The sequence below is a fragment of the Bufo bufo genome, chromosome 2 (genome assembly GCF_905171765.1).
Source record: "Bufo bufo chromosome 2, aBufBuf1.1, whole genome shotgun sequence".
In the NCBI taxonomy this organism is placed as follows: domain Eukaryota; kingdom Metazoa; phylum Chordata; class Amphibia; order Anura; family Bufonidae; genus Bufo; species Bufo bufo.
Window position 1 is genome coordinate 249,489,647 of NC_053390.1, and position 27,621 is coordinate 249,517,267.

General features: G+C 43.5%; 1 protein-coding gene across 1 annotated transcript; it reads right to left on the reverse strand.

Moving 5' to 3' along the window:
* Positions 1-1,416: 1,416 nt before the first annotated feature.
* PPM1F (protein phosphatase, Mg2+/Mn2+ dependent 1F) lies at positions 1,417-26,192 on the reverse strand. The gene is made up of 7 exons (XM_040416355.1): positions 25,980-26,192; positions 13,992-14,128; positions 8,980-9,179; positions 5,093-5,280; positions 4,703-4,844; positions 4,496-4,589; positions 1,417-2,185 (listed from the first exon to the last, which is right to left on the reverse strand). The coding sequence occupies exons 1-7, from the start codon at positions 26,150-26,152 to the stop codon at positions 1,818-1,820; spliced, it is 1,302 nt and encodes a 433-aa protein (XP_040272289.1). The 5' UTR covers positions 26,153-26,192; the 3' UTR covers positions 1,417-1,817.
* Positions 26,193-27,621: the final 1,429 nt, after the last annotated feature.

Sequence of the window (27,621 nt, forward strand, 5' to 3'; positions counted from 1 at the left end):
AGGACATACAGTTCCTCTGCCAAGCGCATGAAGTCTTCGCTGTAAGACTGTATAATCCAATAACCACAATTTTGTGGCATTATCTGGTGGCATGAGATAGGGCAACAGGGTCATGGAAAACAAACTCCCCTTTATAGCAAGATCAAGCACAACACAAAATGACAGCCTCTAGATCAGGATCAACAACCTCAGGCACTCCAGCTGTTCTAAAACTACAACTCCCAGTATCCTCCTTCACTTCTTTGGAGTTAAAATAACAGCTGAGCAAGTGTGCCATGCTGGGTGTTGTAGTTTCACAGCAGCTGGAGTGCCAAAGGTTGCTGCTCCCTAGATCAGTGGTTATCACTGCGTGATGACGTCAACCAGATCCACAACATGTGACTCTAGCAGTGCGAGGCTATGTGCCTCGGGTCTTTCGCTTGTGTGCCCTTGGCACCAGCATGCAACACCATACATTGTGCCCGTGTCCTGCTCTGCCAGTGCCTCAGGTCTCCTCAGAGTCTACTAACAGCCCCGGTGGCACAGAGATACCCACCGAGAGCTCATCTACAAGGACGTAACTTTGGTGGGCAGCAATGACCACGTGATGGATTGCAAACCCCAGTGACCAGCGGCACAGAAACAGCAGCAAAAATTAAGATTGTCTCACAGATCAACACTATTTACCTATCCATACTTGACCCAGAGACACCTAGAACATGGTAACAAGGCGGACCCCCAGCGAATCATGTACTTGAAGGGGACATGTCTGTTTTAGTAACGACTTGCATTTCCCATGCAATAAAATTCGTTGGAATCCAATTCCTTGTGACTCTATATTGTAACCATTCCTCTACTATTTCTACTAGAACTTATGAATCATTGCTATAGTCTGCAATAAAGGTCCAGCTGGTGGACCAGTTGATAGCATTGATTAATAATGTCAGGCTGTGCAGGGTCACCCCCCATCTGGAACTTCCACTGCAAACTGCTAGCAAGTCATTAGTAACTAATAGCAGGAATAACAGAGGAATGGTGCAACCATAAGTCCTAAGAATATGATGCTACAGGATTGTTAATTACATGGGGCTGGGTGGGGGGGGGGGGGGGGGGGGGGGGCAAGTAGTTACCAAAACAGACAAATCAGGAGAGGTGAGGGGTCCTCTTTAACGACAGGTGATGAATATCGATCCCAAGACAAACCCATTAAACATCATAAAATCACTGCAACAGTGACCTCAGTGGTGCAGTGGTGCTGACCCCTCAGTGCAACAGTGACCTCAGTGATACCGACCCCTCAGAGAAACTGACCTCAGCTAAATTTTAAATTGTCTAAATTTGCTATTTATGCACGGAAGACAGTTTTAGAGTACTAGTAATTGTTTCCCTGCATAAATAGCAACCCCTTAATGTTATATAGGCCTTCGTATTAACTATTTGAATTACTGTAACTCGTACTCCTCATCGGCTAAAAATACTCCTCAAAAACGGTAAGAGGAGTATTTTTACTCTTCCAGAAAAAATGTAGCGTAACCTCTGGCTTCCACACAGTCATACTGACAAGTGGGCATGCTGATCTACAGTCTGCATCACCAAGATATATAGTATAATACAGTGGTTTTTTCCCCTCTAATTATTGTCCCTTTAAAGCTCCTGCTCAATGCCACAGGGAAACTCTTCACTTGCTTTTGTTGTGATTAAACAGATCTGTGTTGGACAACTTGGAGATTTAGACTACCTGAAGAAGATTCTGCCTAAAACCTAAGTGAGGTAAACAGTCTACCACTACCTTTCCTTACAAAATGGTCCTGAGATTGTTAGGTCAGTAAAAAGAGATCTCAACCTGCATGGTCTGAGGCAACCTCCACTCCTCCACCTCCAAAATCAAACAAGGGTTCACCTTCCCCACTTCCATGTGCTAAATAATCTTCTAAGACTTTGGCAGGGTCCTGAAGAAAGATAACCATAACAGTGATATTGTCACTAGAGCCTCCTTCTTTAGCAGCTGACACCAGCCTTTCAGCAACATGTTGTCCATCTTCACCATTCTCCTGAAGATAACCTAAAACAAGGCCAGGAACCTCAGATGAAGACACTGCATCATAAAAACCATCACAAGCCAGGACAAGAAAGTCTTCTGAGCCACTGAGGGTATGTGAGGACACATCTGCTTCTCCAGACACATATGGTTTTTGATCAATATCACCTGGAAGCAAAAGAAATATATCTTATACATTAGTATGGGATATTAAAACAAACAATGAAAAGTTTGTAAATTGCCAAAAACGGACAACAAAGTGGGGAATGTCAGCCGCTTTGCTTCTGTTTGGGGTAGTAGGATACTGTGACCACTCAACTGCAATAATTTTTAATCCAAGGTGACAATGTCTAGTAGAAGCCAACAGACAATATTACACCACTGACACAATATAACTGTGGCCTAGGAAATACACAGGATGGGCCGCAGTAGTACGTGAATCGCCACTTAATAACTATTCTCGTGCTACAGTGAAAGCTCTGTGCTAAATGTATAGACCGTAATAGCTATGACTTTTTTTGTAGAAATACACAAAACAGATTGCATACATGTATGCAGCTTGTATACAGAATTCCTGTATAGCATATATGTAGGTGTAAACAAGAAACACAAATCCTATCCTATCAGGTGTAATTATGTTTTCACTGCCTGGCCTTGTCAATCAAAATGGACAGAGCTTGGTAGCTGCAGAAAGAGCTGCGCTTCTAGATGTAATGACAACGCCCCCGTTGCTCCTAGAGGCTCATTTGCATACATTAAACCTTTAATTTTCTCAGCAACGCGGGCACATATGAACATGGGACCAACACAGATGCCTTCAGCTGTCAAGTGCATATGCAACAGGTCAGCCAGTTTAATAGATACAAATCTGCTAATAGATGCCCTTAAAGGGAGTCTGTCACCTGGTTTGACCATATTAAGCTGTCACCATTGCCATGTTTAACAAAATACCTTTTCTTATATTCATGCTTTCATTTTGCTAAAATGTGATCTTTGTATTATGCAAATGAACCCTGAAGGTGCCCAGAGGGGCGTTATTCTTCACCCTCTGAGCCCAGTAACGCCCCCCCCCCCCGCAGTGCCTAGCCCGCCTTAGTTTATAGCCCAAGCACGCCTCCTCGCTATGTAGTATCGTCCCACAGCCTAGTTTAACGGCGGCGCCCCCTCTGCTACGTCAGTTAATTCATTCAAGCCACGCACCTGGAATCTTCAGTTAGTCCGGCTGAAATCTCGCACAGGCGCAGTACTGCCTACTGCCTGTGCGATGCGACCCGCTCCTGAGGGCAACAGCGATAAGAAGACGTCACTGGGCTCGGCGCATGCCCAGTGACACTTTTGAGGCAGTTGCCCTCAGGAGCGGTCGGATCGCACAGGCAGTAGGCGGTACTGCGCCTGTGCGAGATTTCAGCCGGACTAACTGAAGATTCCAGGTGCATGGCTGAATGAATTAACTGACATAGCAGAGGGGGCGCCGCCGTTAACCTAGGCCTGTGGGACGATACTACATAGCGAGGAGGCGTGCTTGGGCTATAAACTAAAGCGGGCTAGGCTCTGCAGGGGGCATTACTGGACTCAGAGGGTGAAGAATAACGCCCCTCTGGGCACCTTCAGGGTTCATTTGCATAATACAAAGATCACTTTTTTTTTTTGCAAAATGAAAGCATGAATATAAGAATGAAAATCACTGCAGGAGATAAGGTTTTATTAAACATGGCAATGGTGACAGCTTAATATGGTCAAACCAGGTGACAGACTCACTTTAAAAAAGCACCTTCAAAATACTATACTTTTATCTTGTCATCTTAAAACGTACCAGAGTTTTTAAAATAAAAGTTTCCATAATAGCTATGTTTCTTTGTACAATCATAACTGAAAGAACAGGTGTTTTTTGGGCTCCCCTAAAGTATTGTCAGCCATATTATCCCCTGTTTTAGCTGCACAACTAGATGCATATCTTTCAGAAGCAGGGTGATCTCCCTTCTGTGAAATCTGCCTCCACTGTACTGCTGTGACGTCCTTTCCCTTACTTCCCACTATGTTTGTTTTCAGCTCAGGAACTCCCAGACCTGATAAGGGGTGATAAATGACACAGAGACACAGAAGACTCCTGTGAATTCAGAAGCAGTTAAGAATCCGTTCATTTATCAGGCTAAGGATCTCAGCTAGCTCTGACACTCCACCACTTCCTCTCTGCCATCTTCTGAGTCTCTGTTACTAGGGACAGATTTTGCCTGACAACAGGCAGCAGACTGCAAATTTGGTGGAAGCGAGACCTCTAGTGGCAATGACTTTACAGTTTTTTTTTTTCAGGTGAATGTAGACATTTTTTAAATTAAGCGATTTTGAAATTTGCTGGTTTCACCATTCTCTATTAAATGAAATAAAATTGTGTGAGTACACACAGTGACTCAAAGTATAACTAGTAGAAATAGGGTGCAAGGAAAACATTCTTTTGATGGAGTTATAAAAATTACTTACCAATAGCTCTGGACACAGCAAGAGTCCCATTGACTCGCCAGCACCCCATAAAAGTAACACAGCCTCCCAGAGATTCTATTCTTTCACGCTCATCCTGGAAAACAGTTGCACTTGTGTAAGAAAAAAATCTTTTCTTCTATAACTTTTTCTTTTAATAAAGACAAAACAAAAAGAGTAATGCAGGGTGAGGCACAGAGCAGAGCTCACCTCTCTCTCTGGCTTGTGAGGCTCCATGAGAGTCACTGGATTCCCTTGCCGTACAAGAAGAGCTTGAGAGTCGCCCAACCATGCCACATGTAGTCGATCACCTTCCAAAAGTGCACACACTCCAGTGGTACCACTACGCAGTCTCTGTAGAAAGACAAAATATATGGGCAAAATGTAAGAAAAATAAAATAAAATAATGTAAACACTCGCATCCAATTTTTGTTTAACCTGAATTTTTAAAACTGCTGTGCTCTTAGACAAGTGACGCCCCTTTTCTCCTTGTAGTACAGTTTTACACAAAATTAAATTTGAATAAAGTTTGTTTTATTTTAATAGGAAGTGATAAGAAAGCAAACATTCATCAGTTTAAGAAGAGCCTCATGCATTTACCTGTCTTCTTGTCTTTTAAGGAACATAGCATCTGTACGCTGAAAGGCTTCCTTTAAGGCCCTGGCTGGATCAGACATCAATGCCTCATGACGAGCCACCATGACATGAACGTGGGAAGCAGCATAATTAGCAGCATCTAGCCCGCCGTGCCCATCAAAAATGGCAAAATATGATCGCTCAACGCCATCCTGAAATTTTAACGATAAACTTTATTCAGCATGCTTAATCAACATCCTAACTGTTCAACAAAAGGAAGACATTATCCTGAGAGAAGCGTGAAAGCATCTAAATAAATAAATAAATGGTGGCACGTGTATGATGACCAAATGCATTAAAGGGTTGTGATACCCCAATGGTTGTAAGCTGTGGCAAAGACAAAAAAAAAAAAACACTCAGCAAACCCACTGTTCCCTGCTGAACCAAAAGTGGCTTGGTCCTGTAATCACTGTGGCCAAGCACTGGCTTCAGCTGTCACATGTGCTACAATGCCACATCACTGCTAGTCATTGGACCAAGCTACTTCAGGTCCGGAGGGAAGTGAAAGCAGCCAGGAATGGGACAGGTGAGTTTGTCTGCCATCGGTTACCACCATTTAGGTTGGCGGCTCCTAGGCCTGCCAACCCCTTTAATGCTGCATGTGCTCTGATACATCCACACGGCCTAAAATGCTGCAGCTATCGTAGTGGATAGCAGCAAAGTGGATGCGATTTGAAAAGATCTCCTCACATCATGAACATTTTCTGGGCCTAAACAGAACTGCAGCGCACATATTTAACCCCTTAAGGCACAGTTTTTTTTTTTTGCGTTTTCGTTTTGCGCTCCCTGCCTTCCCAGAGGCATAACTATTTGTCTGTTCACATAGCCATACGAGGGCTTGTTTTTTGTGGGACAAGTTGTAGTTTCCAACGCCACCATTTAATATTGCATATCATATAGTGGTAAGCAGGAAAAAAAATTCAAATAGGGTGAAATTTAAAAAAAATAAAAAATAAAATAAAAAGATATTTCAACAGTTTTATGTTTTTTATTTACAATGTTCGATGTGCGATAAAACTGACCAGTTACTTTTATTCAGTACAAATCTGGCGATACCTTATATGTATAGTTTTTCTTGCGTTTTGAAAAAAATTAAATAAAGTGGGGGAAAAAAAATAAAAAAAAAATAAATCAGTTTTATTTTTTTGTCGCCATATTTTGATCCCTATAACATTTTTGTAATTATTTGTACGGAGCTGTATGGGGGCTCATTTTTTGCAGGGCGATCTGAACTTTTCATTGATACAACGCTGGAGTGTGTACGACTTTTTTATTTAATTATTTGTAGAAAATGAAGCGACCAAAAACGGCGAATTGGCCATTTGGAACGCTTTTTTCCGTTTTGCTGTTTGCCGTATGGGGAATATATTTTCATACTATGGCCGTTTTCGCACATTGCGACACCCATGATGTGAATTTTTTTTTTATTTTGGGAAAAGGGGGGTGATTAGAATTTTTTTATTTTTTTTACACTTTTTTATAGTTCCCATAGGGAACTATAACAATCAATCATGTGATTGTTATCATAGATTGCATTGGAATCTATGATGATTTTACTAGTTTCCTATGGAGCCCTATTACAGGCAAGGGCTCCATAGGAAATACTATTCAGCAGCCTCCTGTCATTCATAAAGACGGGGGCTGCTGCATACACGCTCCGGATCCCCCGATCGCCACACGGGGGAGCCGGAGCGCAACCTCAGGATTGACCACGGCATCTGAGGAGTTAAATGTCCGCGATCGGCATTACTGCCGTTGCGGACATTAGCCGTGTGCGCCATCTTTAAACACCCGCCCAGCGCCGTACATGTACAGCGCTGGGCATGAACGGGTTAAAATCTGCAGCATGTCTATTTTGATCTTGGATGCATTAGGTCCCTTTCACACGAGCGAGTTTTCCGCGAGGGTGCAATGCGTGACGTGAATGTATAGCACCCGCACTGAATCCTGACCAATTCATTTCTATGGGTCCGTGTACATGAGCGTTGTTTTTCACGTATCAGTTCTGCGTTGCGTGAAAATCGCAGCATGATCTATATTCTGCGTTTTTCACGCAGCCCTGGCCCCATAGAAGTGAACGGGGCTGCGTGAAAAACGCATTGCATCCGGAAGCAAGTGCGGGTGCGATGCGTTTTTCACTGATGGTTGCTAAGAGATCTTGTTTGTAAACATTCCGTTTTTTATCACGCGCGTGAAAAACGCATCAAAACGCATTGCACCCGCGCGGAAAAAACTGAACAACTAAACGCAACCGCAGACAAAACTGACTGAACTTGCTTGCAAAATAGTACAAGTTTCACTGAACGCACTCTGAACGGCCCCAATCCGCAACGCCCAGTGTGAAACCAGCCTTAGGGGTTTTCCCCATGGCGGTCAATCGGAAAAGTCTAAATCTGCAACAAAACCTACAGATCAGCAGCAAAATCGGCAACCGGTGAAGGATGCTGTCATTTACATTGTTTTTTGTTTTTGTTTAGTCCTCCTTCAGACCAGCGTGTCCTGTGCGGAAATCATGCTCTGTGTGAGAGCGTGATTTCCCGTTATGGACAGTGCTCATTTCACAAAAGCGCACAGCATTATAATGATTTATAATGTTGAGTGTCTCTGCATGACCTTACTTCTACAGAATTATACTGACAGCATTATTTATGTCAGTATAAGGCCTCATGCACACGACAGTATTTTTTCACGGTCCGCTAAACGGGGTTCCATTGTTCCGTGATCTGTGTCCGTTTTTTTTTCCGTGTGTCTTCTTTGATTTTTGGAGGATCACCAGACAAGAAAAGTGAAAAAAAAAAAAAAACTAAGTCAAGTTTGCCTTGAAAATGATAGGAAAAAAACGGACACGGACGACAATCTTGTGTGCCTCCGTGTTTTTTCACAGACCCATTGACTTGAATGGGTCCGCGAACCGTTGTCAGTCAAAAATAAATAAATAGGACAGGTCGTATTTTTTTGACGGACTGGAAACATTGATCACGGACGCGGATGACAAACGGTGTATTTTCCGAGTTTTCCACGGACCCATTGAAAGTCAATGGGTCCGCAGAAAATCACGGAAAATGGAACAACGGACACGGATGCACACAACGGTCGTGTGCATGAGGCCTAATTCTGTAGCTACGTCACAAAAAAAAGTGAAGCGACTTAGTGGGAAGGGGGCATTTCCTAAGATGCCCCAATTTGTGCCACAATTCTGCCATAAAAGTCTGTCTCAAAGTAAGCCAACCAATAGTAGGTATGGAGTCATAGAAAAAAAGTGTCTCTCCCTGCAGCAATCTAGAACAGGTCTAGACAGTCTAAGTTTATGACTTCTACAGGATAAGCAAAGCTGCCTCAGTGTATTCAGATACATTTAAAAGAAATCATTATTTTAACACAGATTAATAGGATCACAAAACCTGCAAACCTAAAAGGTTTGTCTCACTACAGCAAATGGCATTTATTATGTAAAGAAAGTTAATATAAGGCACTTCCTAATGTATTGTAATTATCCATATTGCCTCCTTTGCTGGCATAATGCATTTGTCCATCACATTATACACTGCTCATTTCCAGTGTTTGCACACTATAGTAAACGTGCACTCCCGCAGTTCTGGTCACCAGAGAGGTCAGAGCCCATTCCTATAGTGTGCCAGCTTGGCCAACGCTGCTGGATCACAAGGTGGCCATAACCATGGAAACCAGCAGTGTATAATGGGATAGAAAAATGCTTCAAACCAGCAAAGGAGGCAATATGGACAACCACAATACATTAGCTAAATGCCTTGTATCTGTATGATGTCATTTGCTGAAGCGAGACAACCCCTTTAAAAGATTATTTACATATTTATATATAGATTTCATTTTACCGTGAAGCCAAATAGCTGGTTAAACTCCAAGATTGACACATGACGATCTTCCATTTTCCTTCGTGTGTTGCGTATGGCGTGAATAGAGACATACAAATTATGTGCATTGCTTGGTGGTGAAGGTAACTGTATCTGCCACTGGCTGGCAATCTCTTGGAGACAACTAAGGCAACGCTGAAGTAAGGCGTCAAAACGGAGAACTATAGAAAAACAAATTTATAAAATATGACCGTATTAGACATACAGTAGAAGTCACATTGTAAAAGGATGACCCTAATAATAATTCTTCACCTTGAATGCTTAGTTTTACATGACATGTAAAGCTTTAAAAGAGTGCAGATTGATTCTGCAGGGTAAGGAATTTGCCAAAGGCATTTATAATTTGGACAGCCTTCGACTAATCTCTACAAACGTTCAATTCACAAAAGAAAAGAAAAAAGAATTATTTTAATTTACCACCATGCCTTCTATTCTACTATATCATAGGAAAAATAAAACTGGTCAGTTAAAGGTTTCTCCGGGAATTAATGAAAATACTAAAATATTTTTTTTATAATAAATAAATTCACAAATACCTTTCATTACTTAGAATGGCTTGTTTTGTCTAGGGAGCAATCATTAGGAGAAATAAAATGGCCGCCATCCTATTACTACACACAAAACAAGTTACTTCACCATAATGAGCCATAGTGCTGCCTCATCCTCCTCTCTGCTCGTCAGGAATCATGATCCTGAATACAGGTGAATCTCTGTGGGAATGGAGAAGATGAGGAGACATAAGAGGAGGGTGAGGTGTGGCTAATAAGCAGCAGTCCTTGTATGTAGTCTCTATTACCACAGCCCCACATTACCACAGTCTGTCCTGTCCGTTCTCTCTGTACTTCATGTCTCCTCATGAACTAAATTCCCCAGGGATTCAGCTATAGTTCTTATCATCTGTATTCAGGACCATAATCCCTGACAAGTAGAGCAGAGAGGAGGATCAGGCAGCTCTTTACCTCAGTGTTGTGAAGTAACTTGTCCTCATGTGTGATCAGGACAGGTTTTGTGTGAACTAATGGAACAGCGGCCATTTACCCTGATGATTGCTCCCCAGACAAAACGAGCCATTATAAATAATGAAAGGTATTTGAGAATATATTTATAATAAAGTAATATTTAAGTTTTTTTTTTTTTATTCCTGGAGAACCCCTTTAAATGGACTCAATCACAGACACAAACAGAACACATACCATTTCTCTCCAACCTATCATACTGACGTGTATACTGGGTTATGGAAATCTGATCCCTGTAATGATGGGGCTATCCTCTGTCTCCTCTACCAGGCCTATAAGCTCATGGCCTATTATTGGATAGCTTCAGATCCACCGACCATACAGGAGCTTAAAGGAAGAGTTCAACATCATATCCACCTAGAAAGATTTGTTCATCAAAAAAGGTGCAGGTTAAAGAAATTGGAGGCTATATGGGGACAATGCATTGTGAAATATAATCTTGCTCCCTGACAGGGAGATATAGGGGTACAGTGGGCCCAAGTGGTATGTGGAAATGGAGAAGGGAGGGGTTGGTGGATGTCCCATCGAATATATTCACTATTGCATAGTCCGATGCGTAGTATGTATCTTTACAGATAAGTCTGGGTGGAGTTCAGGTGGTAGTATAAGGGCTGGATTATGTACTCCATGGGTATGGAACACCCAAATAGATGGCTCTGTATACTCACCTTATGGATATGGACTACTCTGGAAAGTAGCAGAAAAGGCTTCTGCAATACGTTCTATTGCGCACATACCGTATGTAAAGGGTAGGAAGGAAGGGGGGATAATTTGGGGTTTTCTGTTTGTTCTTTTGTGTATGCTCTGCGAGCAACGTTTTTTTTTTGTCAAGAAATAGAAAACATTTCATTTATCTCTGTCATTCACAGACTTCAATGTTAAAAAACAAACAAAGAAGCTCCTTTCAAATCAGGTTTCAGTTATATTTGGCAGAAATAAAAAAAGGTACAACAGACAAGACTTTCTCCCGTCAAAAATAATTAAAACTGAGCATACTGCAACTGATGCTTAAAACCTATTCAAACAAACGGCAGATCTGTTTTCTTGTTCCTCCAATGGAAAAATCTGAACGATCATGCGTGTGAAATAAAATAAAAGAAGAAGAAAACTAATTAGAGTCCATTCACACGTCCGTAGAATGGATCCGGACCCATTCATTTTATACATTTCCGGAGCTCGGCCCCCGAAAAAAAATAGAACGTAGTGTATTGCGGACAAGAATAGGCAGTTTTATGGGGGTGCCGGCCGGGTGTATTGCGAATCCGCAATACACTACGTACACGTGAATGGACCCTTAATCAGTTGAAACTGACCATTTCTCTAAAAAAAAAAATACAACAACATATACTTTAAATGGATGCCTCAGACTGAAGTCATCCGTTCACCATACAGTTCCATTGTAAAAAGAAATGTACCGGTATATTGTTACCACCATATTGTTTTCCCCCCTAACATATACGTCAAATGGAGGCATAAAATGTGATGTGAATCCACCCTAACTTGTGTAACTCGGAGAATTCGGAAAGTTGTACTCTAAACAGCTGCTTTTTTCCTAACAGTAGCTAGTACATCCAACTACCAAGTTTGCAATTTTCCCCCATCCTGAAGTCGTGCATGCGCCCTGCCTCTCCATGCGACTGCCAGAGAGAGACGAGTACAGCGCTCTGCTATTTCCAGCAACTTCACAGAAATGGGAAGGGCACATGCTCAACCTGTCAATCCATCAAATGGGCACAACTGGGCCCCTGTTCTCACGATTGGCAGCTCTCAGTCCATTATCCCCTATCCTGTCAAAACTTGGCATTACTCCTTTAATAAAACTCCAAGTTCTTCATCATTGTAGAACACTACATTTTTATTCTCTTTTGCAAAGGTAGACTTGGAGAAGAAACAATAGTAAAGAAATCATCTGCTTTTCCATGCCGGATGCATTTCTCACCAACAGAGGAGGCCAACACACCACTCAATACAAAATAGTAACTACACAGCTAGACAGACTGTGACACTGCTATGCCATAAATTACAACCTGCACAATGCTACGCTTTGAACTAGCGTCCTGTGAGCTATGAAGAGAAGCTAATGTATTGTGGTCAGCGTTATAAATGTTTTCCTTTACTGGCTATAGGAATGGTCACATGCAGCGCTCCAACCAATGATTGGTTTCAATGGAGTCGTGCCGTTTGTGGTCATGTCACCAGTGAAGCTAATCATTGGCTGCAGCAGTGCATGTGACCCTACCCACAGTGCAGAGACCAGAAGATGAAGACAGCGGAGCCAGCGCAGAGGACCGGCGCGGCATGGAGCAGGTAAGTATGAATCTTCTGTTTCAGGGGGCAGGCTGCCAGTACTTGCTTAAAAAAAAAAACCTCTCAGGCTATGAGCTGAGCGCTGCGATTGACCAGCGCTACAGCCTGGGAGAAGGAGATGCCGGCAGGCTCCTCCTAGTTGAGGCTAAAATCAGAAGATACCGGAGCCTATACCGGGAGAATGGAGCGGTGCCCAGGGATAATAGTAAGTGCAGGGAGATCCCTGGGCGCCGCTCTCCATGTCTGAATGCTTAGTTTAGATTTTTTATTGTAGTGAAAGGTCTCCTTTAAAGGGCATCTGTCAGCAGGTTTGTACCTATGAAACTGGCTGACCTGTTAAATGTGCGCTTGGCAGCTGAAGACATCTGTGTTGGTCCAATGTTCATATGTGTTGGCATTGCTGAGAAAAATGAAGTTTTAAAGGGCTTCTGTCAAGGGCTTCTGCGCCGATGACGTCACCGAAAGAGAAGACGTAATCGGCGCACTGAGGGAGTGCTGAGGAGGCGAGCCTCCTTCTCTCAGAGCGCCTGCGCCGAATGAAGACAGGCGCGGGATTTGAAATGCTGACAGGGCGAGCCGGAGGAGGAGAGCGCTCGCTGTCCCTGTCAATCAACAGGAGGAGGGAGCGTTTTTTTGCGGCGGCTACCAGCAAGTAGACGCCCTACTTGCTGGTAGTGAAATGATTTGCATATTTTAAAAGATCGATTTTTAAGGAAACGAAGCCACAGACAAAAGGTAAGAGCCCTATATAGGGAATAGTCGTTAAATAAGGATTTTAACAAGCCCCCAAAAAAAGAAAAAATGTGTTTTGGGGGTGACAGAAGCCCTTTAATAAATGCAAATGAGCCTCTAGGAGCAAGGGGGGCGTTAAGTTACATTTAGAGGCTCTGTTCTCTCTGCAACTGCCATGCCCTCTGCGCTTTGATTAACAGGGCCAGGGAGGTGTGATGACGTTTACACTGCGTGGCCCTGTGAATCAAAGTGCGGCGAATCTTCGGGCCCCTTCCCCGCCCACTTTTTTAGACCTGGCATGAGCGGGGAAAAGATGCAGATTGTGACGCAACTAATTAATATAGGCGTATTTTAGGTTAATAAATGACCCCTCTTAGGGTGTATACACATGACAAACCGCAAACCACTGATCCACAGAACAATTGAATTTAGTGGGTCGGTGTTCTGCAAGATGCAGCCAAAGATAGGACATGTCCTATCTTTCTTGGCATGGCCGCATGAACCCGGAAGCACACTGAAGTCAACGGATCCGCACTATGATGTAGGGTGCACACGGCCAGTGTCCGTGTTTTGTGGATCCCTGGTTTGCGTTCTGCAAAACGGATATGGCCGTGTGTATATACCCTTACACAGAGAATGCCATTAATCACTGCTAACACCTCCCTGTGTACACCTGAAGTCAGAAAGAGAAGAGATTTAAATGTATAAATCACAATTTACACTGAATCTTTTCCCACAAAACGATATGTTAATCTGCTCTGCTTCTTCGGCTCTAGAACCTGTTGCCTGCAGATTACATTTCATTTTGAGGTAACAAATTCTCTAAAAAAATGTCAGCTTATGTCTAGAGAAAGTGCAACCGATACAAACAGTAACTACATACATAATTCCTGGCTGGGTATCATAAACCTTACTTACGATCTTCAGTCTGTGCATCATTTTCTGTTCCTTCCACCACATCCTGCTTCCTCTCAACAAACGAGTCCAAGTCTGCCTGCAGGGTCTGGTGGACAGCGACTCTAACTAAACAGGCAGCCAGCCAAGTCGGACCGCTCCTGCAAAACACAGAAAAGTAAGAAGGTGTAAGACCAGAAGCCATATAACTCAAAGGGAATAAAATGGGAGACTAGATATTATCTATCACCTTTTCATCTCCGAAACTTACAAGGGGTTTTCCAGTAAGAAGAAAAGTATTTCCATTGTGTTATAAATGCAAAAAAAGAGTGGACTTAAATTCCTTAACCCCTTAAGGACTCAGCCCTATTTCACCTTAAGGACTTGGCCATTTTTTGCAAATCTGACCAGTGTCACTTTAAGTGCTGATAACTTTAAAACGCTTTGACTTATCCAGGCCGTTCTGAGATTGTTTTTTCGTCACATATTGTACTTCATGACACTGCTAAAATTGGGTCAAAAAAGTTAATTTTTTTGCATAAAAAAATACCATATTTACCAAAAATTTTGAAAAATTTGCAAAATTTCAAAGTTTCAGTTTCTCTACTTCTGTAATACATAGTAATACCCCCAAAAATTTTGATGACTTTACATTCCCCATATGTCTACTTCATGTTTGTAGCATTTTGGGATTGATATTTTATTTTTTGGGGATGTTATAAGGCTTAGAAGTTTAGAAGCAAATCTTGAAATTTTTCAGAAATTTACAAAAACCAAATTTTTAGGGACCACTACAGGTCTGAAGTCACTTTGCGAGGCTTACATAATAGAAACCGCCCAAAAATGACCCCATTCTATAAACTACACCCCTCAAGGTATTCAAAACTGATTTTACAAGCTTCGTTAACCCTTTAGGTATTGCACAAGAGTTATTGGCAAATGGGGATGAAATTTGAGAATTTCATTTTTTTGCCTAATTTTCCATTTTAACCCATTTTTTTCCACTAACAAAGCAAGGGTTAACAGCTAAACAAGACTGTATCTTTATTGCCCTGACTCTGCCGTTTACAGAAACACCCCATATGTGGCCGTAAACTACTGTACGGCCACACAGCGGGGCGTAGAGTGAAAGGTGCGCCGTTTGGTTTTTGGAGGGCTGATTTTTCTGGACTGTTTTTTTGACACCATGTCCCATTTGAAGCCCCCTGATGCACCCCTAGAGTAGAAACTCCATAAAAGTGATCCCATCTAAGAAACTATACCCCTCAAGGTATTCAAAACTGATTTTACAAACTTTGTTAACTCTTTAGGTGTTGCACAAGAGTTATTGGCAAATGGGGATGAAATTTGAGAATTTCATTTTTTTTGCCTAATTTTCCATTTTAACCCATTTTTTCCACTAACAAAGCAAGGGTTAACAGCCAAACAAGACTGTATCTTTATTGCCCTGACTCTGCCGTTTACAGAAACACCCCATATGTGGCCGTAAACTACTGTACGGCCACACAGCGGGGCGTAGAGTGAAAGGTGCGCCGTATGGTTTTTGGAAGCCAGATTTTGCTGGACTGTTTTTTTGACACCATGTCCCATTTGAAGCCCCCCTGATGCACCCCTAGAGTAGAAACTCCATAAAAGTGACCCCATCTAAGAAACTACACCCCTCAAGATATTCAAAACTGATTTTACAAACTTTGTTAACCCTTTAGGTGTTGCACAAGATTTAATGGAAAATAGAGATACAATTTCAAAATTTCACTTTTTTGGCAGATTTTCCATTTTAATATTTTTTTTCCAGTAACAAAGCAAGGGTTAACAGCCAAACAAAACTCATTATTTATGGCCCTGATTCTGTAGTTTACAGAAACACCTAATATGTGTTCGTAAACCGCTGTACGGGCACACAGCAGGGCGCAGAAGGAACGGAATGCCATACGGTTTTTGGAAGGCAGGTTTTGCTGGACTGTTTTTTTTGACACCATGTCCCATTTGAAGCCCCCCTGATGCACCCCTAGAGTAGAAACTCCAAAAAAGTGACCCCATTTTAGAAAGTACCGAATAAGGTGGCAGCTTTGTTGGTACTAGTTTAGGGTACATATGATTTTTGGTTGCTCTATATTACACTTTTTGTGCGGCAAGGTAACAAGAAATAGCTTTTTTGGCACTTTTTTTTTTTTTTTGTTATTTACAACATTCATCTGACAGGTTAGATCATGTGGTAATTTTATAGAGCAGGTTGTCACGGACGCGGCGATACCTAATATGTATACAATTTTTTTTATTTATATAAGTTTTATACAATAACTTCCTTTTTAAAACCAAAAAAAGTTTTAGTGTCTCCATAGTCTAAGAGCCATAGTTTTTTCAGTTTTTGGGCGATTATCTTGAGTAGGGTCTCAATTTTTGCGGGATGAGATGACGGTTTAATTGGCACTATTTTGGGGTGCATATGACTTTTTGATCGCTTGTTATTACACTTTTTGTGACGTAAGATGACAAAAAATGGCTTTTTTTACACCGTTTTTATTTTTTATTTTTTACGGTGGTCACCTGAGGGGTTAGATCATGTGATATTCTTATAGAGCCGGTCGATACGGACGCGGCGATACCTAATATGTATACTTTATTTTTATTTATGTAAGTTTTACACAAGGATTTCATTTTTGAAACAAAAAAAATCATGTTTTAGTGTTTCTTTAGTCTGAGAGCCATAGTTTTTTCAGTTTTTGGGCGATTATCTTGGGTAAGGTATGATTTTTGCGGGATGAGATGACGGTTTGATTGGTACTATTTTGGCGTACATGTGACTTTTTTGATCACTTTTATTACCTTTTTTGGGAAGTAAGGTGGGCAAAATTTCAATTTTCTCATAGTTTTTATTTTTTTATTTTTATGGTGTTCACCGTGCGGGGAAAGTAACATGACCGTTTTATAGATCAGGTCGTTACGGACGCGGCGATACCTAATATGTGTAGTGTATTTTATTTTTTTAATTTTTATTCAGTGATGAATGTTTTTTTTTTTTATCTTAACTTTTTTCACTTTTTTTTTGACCCAGACCCACTTGGTTCTGGAAGATCCAGTGGGTCTGATGTCTGTATAATACAGTACAGTACAATATAAATTGTTCTGTACTGTATTTTACTTACACTGAACAGATCTATGCTTTTAGCACAGATCTGTTCAGCCCCATGGACTGCAGGACGCCTGAGCAGGCGTCCTGTTGCCATGGGAACCCTCCCCGTCTGCTCAGAACTTCGCAGACGGGGAAGGGTAAGCACGGGGCTGAGGGGGGCTCTCTGGGGGCTCTCTCCCTCTCCATCGGGGGGCTGCAAAGGCACAGCAGCCCCCCGATGGAGAGGGAGGGAGCTCCCTGACCGACGACAGTTAACTTTTTCCATACAGCGGTCCGTACGGACCGCGGTATGGAAAGGGTTAAACGGCTGACATCTGCACAGATGTCAGCCGTTTATACCAGGGTGCCAGCAATGTGCTGGCACCCTGGTATCCCCACTAGACACCAACGATCATTCATGGGGAGGCGGGCGGGGGATCGCGATCCCGCCTGCCGCACCGCCCGCCTCCTGCACCGCCCCCACCGCATGCGACACCCCCCCCCGCACCACCCGCCGGCATAAAATCGTGCAGGGGTGCAGGGGGGGGTGAAAAATATTGATTATAGGCACTCAAAAGTTTCTGATCCCCGCGGTCAGGGACCGCGGGCATCAGAAACTGCAAAAAGCGCAGCAAACCGCAGGTCTGAATTGACCTGCGGTTTGCTGCGATCGCCGACACGGGGGGGTCACATGACCCCCCCTGGCGTTGTCACAGGATGCCGGCTGAAGGATTTCAGCCGAAATCCCGTTCCGTTTAACCCCTCGGGCGCCGGAATAGTGATTTCAAGTTAGGACGTACCGGTACGCCCTGAGTCCTTAAGGACTCGGGAAATAGGGCGTACCGATACGCCCTGCGTCCTTAAGGGGTTAATGATATACTTACATTGCTAAAAGGTGCCATGTCTCCCACACCAGCATTGGTCTCTGATCCCGACAGCTCTCTCCATCATGGCTGATGGAGACAGAAGGGGGTGGGCTTCAGCTGAGTTCACATCAGCGTTCAGACTGTTTTTCTGCTCTGTTATAGGAGCAGGAGAACGGAAAGGACGGATTCGGCACATAACTGAGCCGATTGGAGCCTACGGGCCCCATAGACTATAATAGGGTCCGTTACATTTCCGCTCAGAGGAAGATTTTTGAAGCGGAAACAAAAGTCGTGCATGCAGGACTTTTGTCTCCGCTTCAAAAATCTTCCTCTGAGCGGAAATGTAACGGACCCTATTATAGTCTATGGGGCCCGTACGCTCCAATCGGCTCAGTTATGTGCCGAATCCGTCCTCCTGCTCTTAGAACATAGCAGAAGAACAGAAAGGCTGAACGCTGATGTGAAATGAGCCAGTCAGCCAGCCCCCGTCACACACAGAGCAGGTCATGTATCGATCCAATGCCCAGCACAAGCTGACAACCGGAGATCGGGGGCACCTTTTAGCAGTAAATCAGTCAGTCCACTCTTATACAGTCAGGTCCATAAATATTGGGACATCGACACAATTGTAACATTTTTGGCTCTATACACCACCACAATGGATTTGAAAAAAAGCGAACAAGATGTGCTTTAACTGCAGACTGTCAGCTTTAATTTGAGGGTATTTACATCCAAATCAGGTGTAGGAATTACAACAGTTTGCATATGTGCCTCCCAACCAAAAGTAATGGGACAATTGTCTTCTCAGCTGTTCCATGGCCAGGTGTGTGTTATTCCCTCATTATCCCAATTACAATGAGCAGATAAAAAGGTCCAGAGTTCATTTCAAGTGCGCTATTTGCATTTGGAATCTGTTGCTGTCAACTCTCAAGATGAGATCCAAAGAGCTGTCACTATCAGTGAAGCAAGCCATCATTAGGCTGAAAAAACAAAACAAACCTATCAGAGAGATAGCAAAAACATTAGGTGAGGCCAAAACAACTGTTTGGAACATTCTTATAAAGAAGGAACGCATCGGTGAGCTCAGCAACACCAAAAGACCCGGAGAACCACGGGAAACAACTGTGGTGGATGACCGAAGAATTCTTTCCCTGGTGAAGAAAACACCCTTCACAACAGTTGGCCAGATCAAGAACACTCTCCAGGAGGTAAGTGTATGTGTGTCAAAGTCAACAATCAAGAGAAGACTTCACCAGAGTGAATACAGAGGGTTCACCACAAGATGTAAACCATTGGTGAGCCTCAAAAACAGGAAGGCCAGATTAGAGTTTGCCAAACGACATCTAAAAAAGCCTTCACAGTTCAGGAACATCCTATGGACAGATAAGACCAAGATCAATTGTATCAGAGTGATGGGAAGAGAAGAGTATGGAGAAGGAAAGGAACTGCTCATGATCCTAAGCATACCACCTCATCAGTGAAGCATGGTGGTGGTAGTGTCATGGCATGGGCATGTATGGCTGCCAATGGAACTGGTTCTCTTGTATTTATTGATGATGTGACTGCTGACAAAAGCAGCAGGATGAATTCTGAAGTGTTTCGGGCAATATTATCTGCTCATATTCAGCCAAATGCTTCAGAAAGACCCAAAGCATACTGCAAAGGCAACCAAAGAGTTTTTTAAGGGAAAGAAGCTGAATGTTATGCAATGGCCAAGTCAATCACCTGACCTGAATCCGATAGAACATGCATTTCACTTGCTAAAGACAAAACTGAAGGGAAAATGCCCCAAGAACAAGCAGGAACTGAAGACAGTTGCAGTAGAGGCCTGGCAGAGCATCACCAGGGATGAAACCCAGCGTCTGGTGATGTCTATGCGTTCCAGACTTCAGGCTGTAATTGACTGCAAAGGATTTGCTGCAACCAAGTATTAAAAAGTGAAAGTTTGATTTATGATTATTCTGTCCCATTACTTTTGGTCCCCTAACAAGTGGGTGGCACATATGCAAACTGTTGTAATTCCTACACTGTTCACCTGATTTGGATGTAAATACCCTCAAATTAAAGCTGACAGTCTGCAGTTAAAGCACATCTTGTTTGTTTCATTTAAAATCCATTGTGGTGGTGTATAGAATCAAAAATGTTAGAATTGTATTGATGTCCCAATTGTGTTGTATGTATAGCTGTCACTGCAATGTGGTGAGCTGAAGAGCAGAGATGCATATCATACACACATACATTCTTATACATGGCTACAACTGAATGGTTTTTGGGGGGGTCCAGATGTGAAAAAAATCAGCAGCAAGTTAGAGGCAAAATGTACATGTAGATCTTGCAGCTGATTTCGCCCTTTTGCTTTACATTTTGGATTACACACGGGTCCTGGCATTCATTGGTGGCAGGTGGGCATCAGAAGAAGGGAGAGAGGGCTGTACGGACAGGAGAACTCGCCTTACAATCCTCCCAGCAGCCGTGCTCCTCTGCTCTTAGTGAAGCCGAGGAAAGTCAGTGAACCTGGAGGTGGTGGCGCTGGTGGATGAGATAAGAGGGTGTCTGAATACAGGGCTGGATAACTAACAAAGAAGAGGAGAGTGTGCATTTAAAAGAAAAAAATAAATAAAATAATAATAAATAATAATAATAATAATAATAAACCCATTTAAGAGTTTGACACCATTTTTATGTTGCTAAATAGGAAGTTCGTGAAGCAAAATGTGAAAATGTTTTTGTATAATTTACCCCCAATTATCATAATAAAATGGATAAGAATTGGGTAAAATATTTCAACTTGCAGACCTAGTTGTCTCTTACCAGTCATGCCATTTTACCCTCCCATCTGACTACAATGTTAGTGCTCATGCACACGACAGTACGTATTTTTAGGTCCGCAAAAACATCCATTTGCGTTTTTTTGCGGACCCATTTAAGTGAAAGTTTCGGCATTAAAGGCCAAAAAAAAAAAAAAAAAAAATCTACGATTTTCAAGCCTGCACCTGGATCTGAAAATATTTTTTGCAATTGCATGTAATTAAAGGGGTTGTCCAGGTTCAGAGCTGAACCTGGACATACCTCCATTTTCATCCCGGCAGTCTCTCCTTCAGTTCATGCTCTGATGCTCTCCTTTGCACTCCGCTAAATCGCGCAGGGCAAAGGCATTTTTTGGAGATCCGGTGACATACCGGGGCTCTCAATGGGGCTGCCAGGAAGCCGGCACTGATTCCAGGAAGCCGGCACTGATGTCACCGAACACACTGCCGGGTGGAAGTTTCCGCCTGGCAGTGTGTTATTGAAAACAAAAAAGAGACCTTGCCCTGCGTGATTTAGCACAGGGCAAGGGAGCACATCGGAGCACGAGATGCTCCGATGCTAGGCTCAGGGGGACTGCCTGGGTGAAAATAAGGTTATGTCCGGGTTCAGCTCTGAACCCGGACAACCCCTTTAAAAATGTAGTATAGCTACTGAGTAATTCACTGGAATCTATATGTATAGCGCCACCTGCTGCATGCCGCCTTTTCTGAATTATCTGTCCAGCTCACTGAGGTTGACATACATGCTCAGTTCCATCCTTCAACTGCCACCAGCTGCAGGAGAAAGGACATGCCCCCTGAAAAGCTGCCCACCCCCTGAGCTTCCTGCTTGATATAAATGTAGCAGAGCAATGAATGTGGAGATCTCTGGATCCATGTGAATTACAGGGCTGGTTCTAGCGGTGTTAGAACGAGACTGTCATTTAATACGCGATATATGTGTAATGTGTCTAAAATGGAAGAGATGATGTGCAGGGGGTGCTGTGCTAGGCCATACCCACAACCTTTGGGAAAAACCTTTCTTCTCTCTGGTGGAAACTATTCCCATTTTTCACAGCTCCAACATAAACAAGCTGCAGATATCTTATCAAGAAGAAAATGTAAGTGCTTTTGTGTCCCTGGTTAACAGAACATTTCCTGTACGGTACATGACAGGAAATGCTGCCAGAAAGAGGAAGCCCAGCAGGAAATGTGGTCACAGGCAGACACCATTGTGATACAGAGGAAGCCAGCCAATAACTCAGTGACGAGGAAAGCCCAGGAAAATGACAATGCCCAGTGATGAGGTGGGCAGGAAAATGACGGTGTGGTCACGATTTACAGTACGCCTGAAATAAATGCATCCTGTCTGTTCAATGTACATTGAGCTTTGGGATGCAATCTGTAACATGGGGTTCCTATAACTGAGTGTCTGATCATTGACTGAACTGGGATATGGTTAATTAACTGTAAACTTTTCCACGTCGGTCAGATTGGTACATGCGGGTAGACATCTAGGTCATGGCATTAGAAAAATAGCAGGACAGCAATATTGGCATGGCTTCACAGAACCAATATTCATGCTTACTACACATCTATTGTCCAGTCCTGTGAGGCCTATAGAAGTCACAGCACGGATATGAAGACCCTCATACTGAGGCCTCATGCACATGACGGTACATATTTGGCGGTCCGCAAAACACGGATCCACAAAACACAAATATCGGCCGTGCGCATGCCGCATTTTCCTAATAGAACTGACTATTCTTGTCCGCAAAATTGTATGTTGTATAATTTGTGGAACGGTCACATGGATGCAGACAGCATCCGCGCTCCAGTTGGCCAATTAGCCTGCAGTGATCAAGTGGCCACTGCAGCCAATCATTCGCCTTGGCAGTTATGTACCGTTCTTCGACACAACTGCCATGATTAGCTGCAGCAGTCACATGCCATGCAAATAGGGCTGGGCAATTAAGGCAAAAAATAAATAAAATCAAACTACATGACAAAATAACGTGGTCTTAAGAACCCCATATGCAGTTGTGCATCTATACCCGGGGGAGCAAATCCTGCACATGTGGTCCATTGCTAATGGCGATCCCCAGCAAAAAATGCTTGCAATGGAGGATGCCCACAGCGGACCACAAGTGCATCCTACACCAGATAGCAAAATGTATGGATGTAATTGACTCCTGTAATTCGCCCATTGGCCCCTGGTACTGCCCATACGGCACAGGTAGGTTAGAGTTAGGTCCCGTGCCACTTGAGATACCTTGACGGGGTGCGCGGACTCCAGCATGTCCTAAATATAAGGATATACTGGCTAAAGTCTCATTTTAACATCAGTGTGAGGGTTTAGTCAGATTTGGTTGATTGCATCCACCACAGCAGTGCACCTATTCTTGTAAATGTTCAAATAAAATCATCTTGATTATTTCAGCTTTAACTCCTTACCGACCCAGGACGAGAATGCTCGTCCTGAATGGCCGATACTTTGCCCCCTCCCCCTATGTGCGCTGCTGCGATCAGCAGCACGGATCCGGCTGTTACTGACAGGTGGATCCGTGCTGAATCCACCAGCATCGGTGATAACGCCAATGCCCGTGGATTAACCCCTCATATGCCACAGTCAGCGCTGACTGTGGCATATGGGAGGTTTGCGCTCCCTCTCCTTAGCCATCGGGTTCCGCACTGCGGTGGCGGGGACCCGATGGTTGTCATGGCAGCCCCGATGCCTTACACAGGCATCGGGGCCTGCCAGCTACAGAAGCCCAGGAGATCCAGCCTGAGGACTGGGTATCCTAGGCAACTGTCAGCGTCTTACTTTGTAAGACGCTGACAGTTCAATTCAGTACAATAAAGAATTATTGTACTGAATTGAAACAGGGATCAAACCCTGAAAAGGTGAAGTCCCATAGTAAATATAAAAAGTGAAAAAAATAAGTATTTTTTTATAATAAAAAAACTAAAATAAATAAAGTGTCCTTTTCCCAAAATAAAGTAAAAAAACAAAATTTTTAAAAAAGGGGGAAAAAAAGAAAAAGTAGACATATTAAGTAAATGCCATTCAGAAAATGATCCAAACATGAAGTAGACATATGGGGAATGTAAAGTAATAACTATTTTTGGAGTTATTACTATTATACAGGTAGAGAAATAGAAATTTGAAAATATGGAAATTTTTGATAAATTGGATTTTTTTTTTTTTTTTATAAAAATGAAGTTATCACCACATAAAGTGACACGTCAGATTTTCTAAAAATGGCCGTGTCCTGAAGGTGTTAAAGGTGATTATTGATTATAATCTTGATAATTTTTCATACATTTGATGCAATTATGGACTACTAAGTGAATTATTGCTTAACAACCAATCTCTTTCTAAGTTGCTGTAGTAATGCTATGGGTGATGGCATTTTGTGGCTTGTACACTACAGCTAGGGATGAGTGAATCGACTTCGGATGAAACATCCGAAGTCAACTCGCATAATACTTTGTTTGAATACTGTACGGAGCGAGCGCTCCGTACAGTATTAGAATGTATTGGCTCCTATGAAAAAACATTTCCCGAACTTGGGTTTGGTTTCAAGGTACCACTTGGAACTGCAGCATGGGACAGGCAACTATTGCGCAGCATGGGACAGGCTGTATTGCGGAGACGCTGCTGCGCTGCCCGCAGCCACAATGTGTTGAGTGAGGCCGGACACCGGTGGCTCACTGCACTGTAAAAACCATCCGCTCACCAGAAATCTTCTCATTGCTAATCTGCCCCTGGTCACCACAGTCCTACAAATACACGTTTGGTGGCGGCGGCTCATCTTCTGGGAGAACAAAACTTTCACTTCGTCTGATCCTTCTCTCCCTCATCATCATCATCTGGTCAGGAGAGCCCACCATTCTCAGAGGGTTCGGCTGAAAATACACTGATGTATATGGGGACCTTAAAGGGAATATGTCGCCATATAATCTGCAGTATAACGCGAGTAGAACAACACATAATGAGTCCAAATCGCCATCTTTTAGTCTCCTCTTGCACTGGTTCCTCCCACGGTTCGGAATCAAAGCTGAAATACACAGACTGCTGTGCTAGCATAATGCGCGTGCACAGCAGTCCTGACAATCTATTTCAGAGCTGCTTTGTTCTGCGACTCCAGATGATGAGGTCCAACCTCAAGTTTGTAAAACACGGAGTAACGGTGTTCAGAAGATTTTTAAAAAGTGCGAGTCCAACTGCATGCGACCACAGCGTTACATGGATCCCATTAGTGGTGCCCATAGACTGTGACGGCTACGTACTGTATTTCCACATTTAAACGTAGGCGCGCATTTTCTTTTTATCTCACAGAAATGAATCCTAGAATTCTGTATAAATGCCTTCCACTATAAAACGCCCTGCGCACAAAGCTCAAAAAATATGGCCATCTTGCACTGTACACTGGTAAACGTGGAATAAGTTGTGCTTTCTTCTTTTCAGAGTCAGAAAATCAAATGTATCATCTAAATATTGAATTACGTAGGGATTGTGGTTGCAAAAGGGTTAATGTGAACAAACTTGGAAAAGGCCAGGGAGGTAGAAATAGCAATGTACAGGCGGTATGTCAGGTATGAGGGCTGGACCTGCTGGGGCATCTCCACACTCCCCCATCTCAAGACTGTCCGGGGGGGGGTCTAAAAAACGCAGCATGTCAATTTATGCTGCTGATTTCCACCGTGGATTAAAGGGGAAATCCAGTGACAAATCCGCATGTACCACAATGTGCATCAGAAATGCCACTGTGCAAAGTCAACTTGGTGACTTAGCTGCAGGCTGTTCGGGCATGCTGGGAGTTGTAGTTTTGCAACAGCTGGAGGGCCGCAGGTTGGGCAACCCTGCTTAAAGGGGACTTCCAGGAGCTCTATATGATAGCTATCCTCAGGACATGTCATCGGGAGGGGGGACATTTATTAAGTCTGGTGTTTTCCACCCTCCGACGCCTGTGCATTTCGGTGGGGTTAATCTGCACCACAGGTTCATTTCTGGCAGATTCTGTAAAACTGCATCCCCCTCTGCTGCTATTCTGCACCGAGTCTGCAGTGTGAACACAGCCCAAAGTAATCACCAGGGCGATACTGTGCGGGGTACTCATGGGGCTGGTTCACAATGTTACGTCCGCAGTGACCACCCACATGCCTGTGGGGAGGTGTGACTGCTGCGACTTCTAGTCCCACACGGCCTGAAACACAAGCATGAAGGAGACTGCTACGCCCTCACCTGCCCCCCACCAGCCTCAGCACAGATTCGGACAGCTCCCCCTCGGCCTCGTCACGGCTCACGCTCCGGTTCTGCGGCCTCGGCTGCCCCTCAGGTCCGGCGGCAAGGTCTTGCAGCACCGCAGTCAGCAATGTCCGAGCCGCCGTTGCCTCTTCCTCTGCCGCCGCCGCCATACCGCTGGGTAGCGGCTAGTTCCACTTCACAGCAAGGACCGCCTGACGTACAGACGTCACGTGATGTTCCAAGTCACGTGGTGCACATGTTGTCGGCTGAGGGCAGCTGCTGAAGCAAATGGCATTTTACTGACCAAATGGCCCCGTTTATTTTGGTGTATTTTTATTACCCAGGCACAGGGAAGAAAACTAAATGGAGAAGTACTGTGGAAAGCTTAAAGGGGAGGTTCATCTTTGCAACCACATATTTTTTTATTCTTCCAGTTTGTCTACAATGAAAAATGGAGCAACTCTGTAAATAATCTTTACATGTACACCATTTATAATTTATGTTCCAGTCAGACATTGTGTGATGAGACGCTACTGCGTCATCCAGTTTATTCCAGCTCCGTAGCATCCCTCCAGGGCACAGATAGCGGATTCGCAAAAAACGGAAGCCGCCCGTGTGCCTTCCCCAATTTGCGGAAGGGGAGGCCCATTGTAGAAATGCCTATTCTTGTCCACAAAACGGACAAGAATAGGACATGTTATTTTTTTTTGCCGGGCCAAGGAACGGAGCAACGGATGCGGACAGCACACGGAGTGCTGTCTGCATCTTTTGCGGCCCCATTGAAGTGAATGGGTCCGCACCCGAGCCGAAAAAAATGCGGACCACAACAACGGCCGTGTGCATGAAGCCTAAGTCCTATTCTTGTCCGTCACTGACAATAGGCAGTTCTAGTGCAGGGAGTGGGGAAATTGTAGCATGCACATGGTTGGTATCTGTATTTTGGAAAACAGATTCGGTTGTGTGCACGAGGCCTAAGGGTGCCTTCAGCGGCAGGTTGTGTGGGGAGCCCATGGATGTCAGCAAGCCCTGTTCCGATGAAAGGAACGGATTGTCAATCACAGACATTTCTGCAACAATATCAGCCATATGTAAAGACAGCCCAAAGGGCTCATGCACACGACCGTATGTATTTTGCGGTGCGCAAAAAAAAAAAAAGATGACATCCGTGTTACGTCTGTGCTGCATCCGTTTTTTTTCTGTGGATCCATTCTAACAATACCTGTCCTTGTCCGCAAAACAATAGGACATGTTCTATTTTTTTTGGGCGGACATACAGACACGAGATGCACGCAGAGACTTTTTTTAAAATTTTTTTTGCAGCTGCATTGAAATGAATAGTTCCGCATACGGGCCACCAAAAAACGGATGAAAAATATGTTTGTGTGCATGAGCCCTAAGGGTACATGCACACAGTGCATATTACTCACAAATTATTGTGCCGAAAATCCGCAGTGTCATACGGTACCAGCTATGTAGATAAGATTTTCTAAATCTCATGTACACGGTGTGGTAATTTTCCACATGGAAATTGACCTGCAGTGCGGATATGGAAATCGGCAGCATGTCAGTGGTTTGTGAGGATTTTCAGTGCAGATTTCACCCTTTGCAATGCAAGGGGTAAGATCTGGGGCAAAACCAC

Bases quoted from the DNA above. Each gene is read 5' to 3' on its own strand.
- PPM1F (XM_040416355.1), bottom strand. From the start codon at position 26,152: ATGGCGGCGGCGGCAGAGGAAGAGGCAACGGCGGCTCGGACATTGCTG. The intron at 9,180-13,991 runs GTAAGTAAGGTT...GTTTTTCTATAG, and splicing joins TGATGCACAGACTGAAGATC to TTCTCCGTTTTGACGCCTTA. The intron at 4,590-4,702 runs GTGAGCTCTGCT...ACTGTTTTCCAG, and splicing joins CTCACAAGCCAGAGAGAGAG to GATGAGCGTGAAAGAATAGA.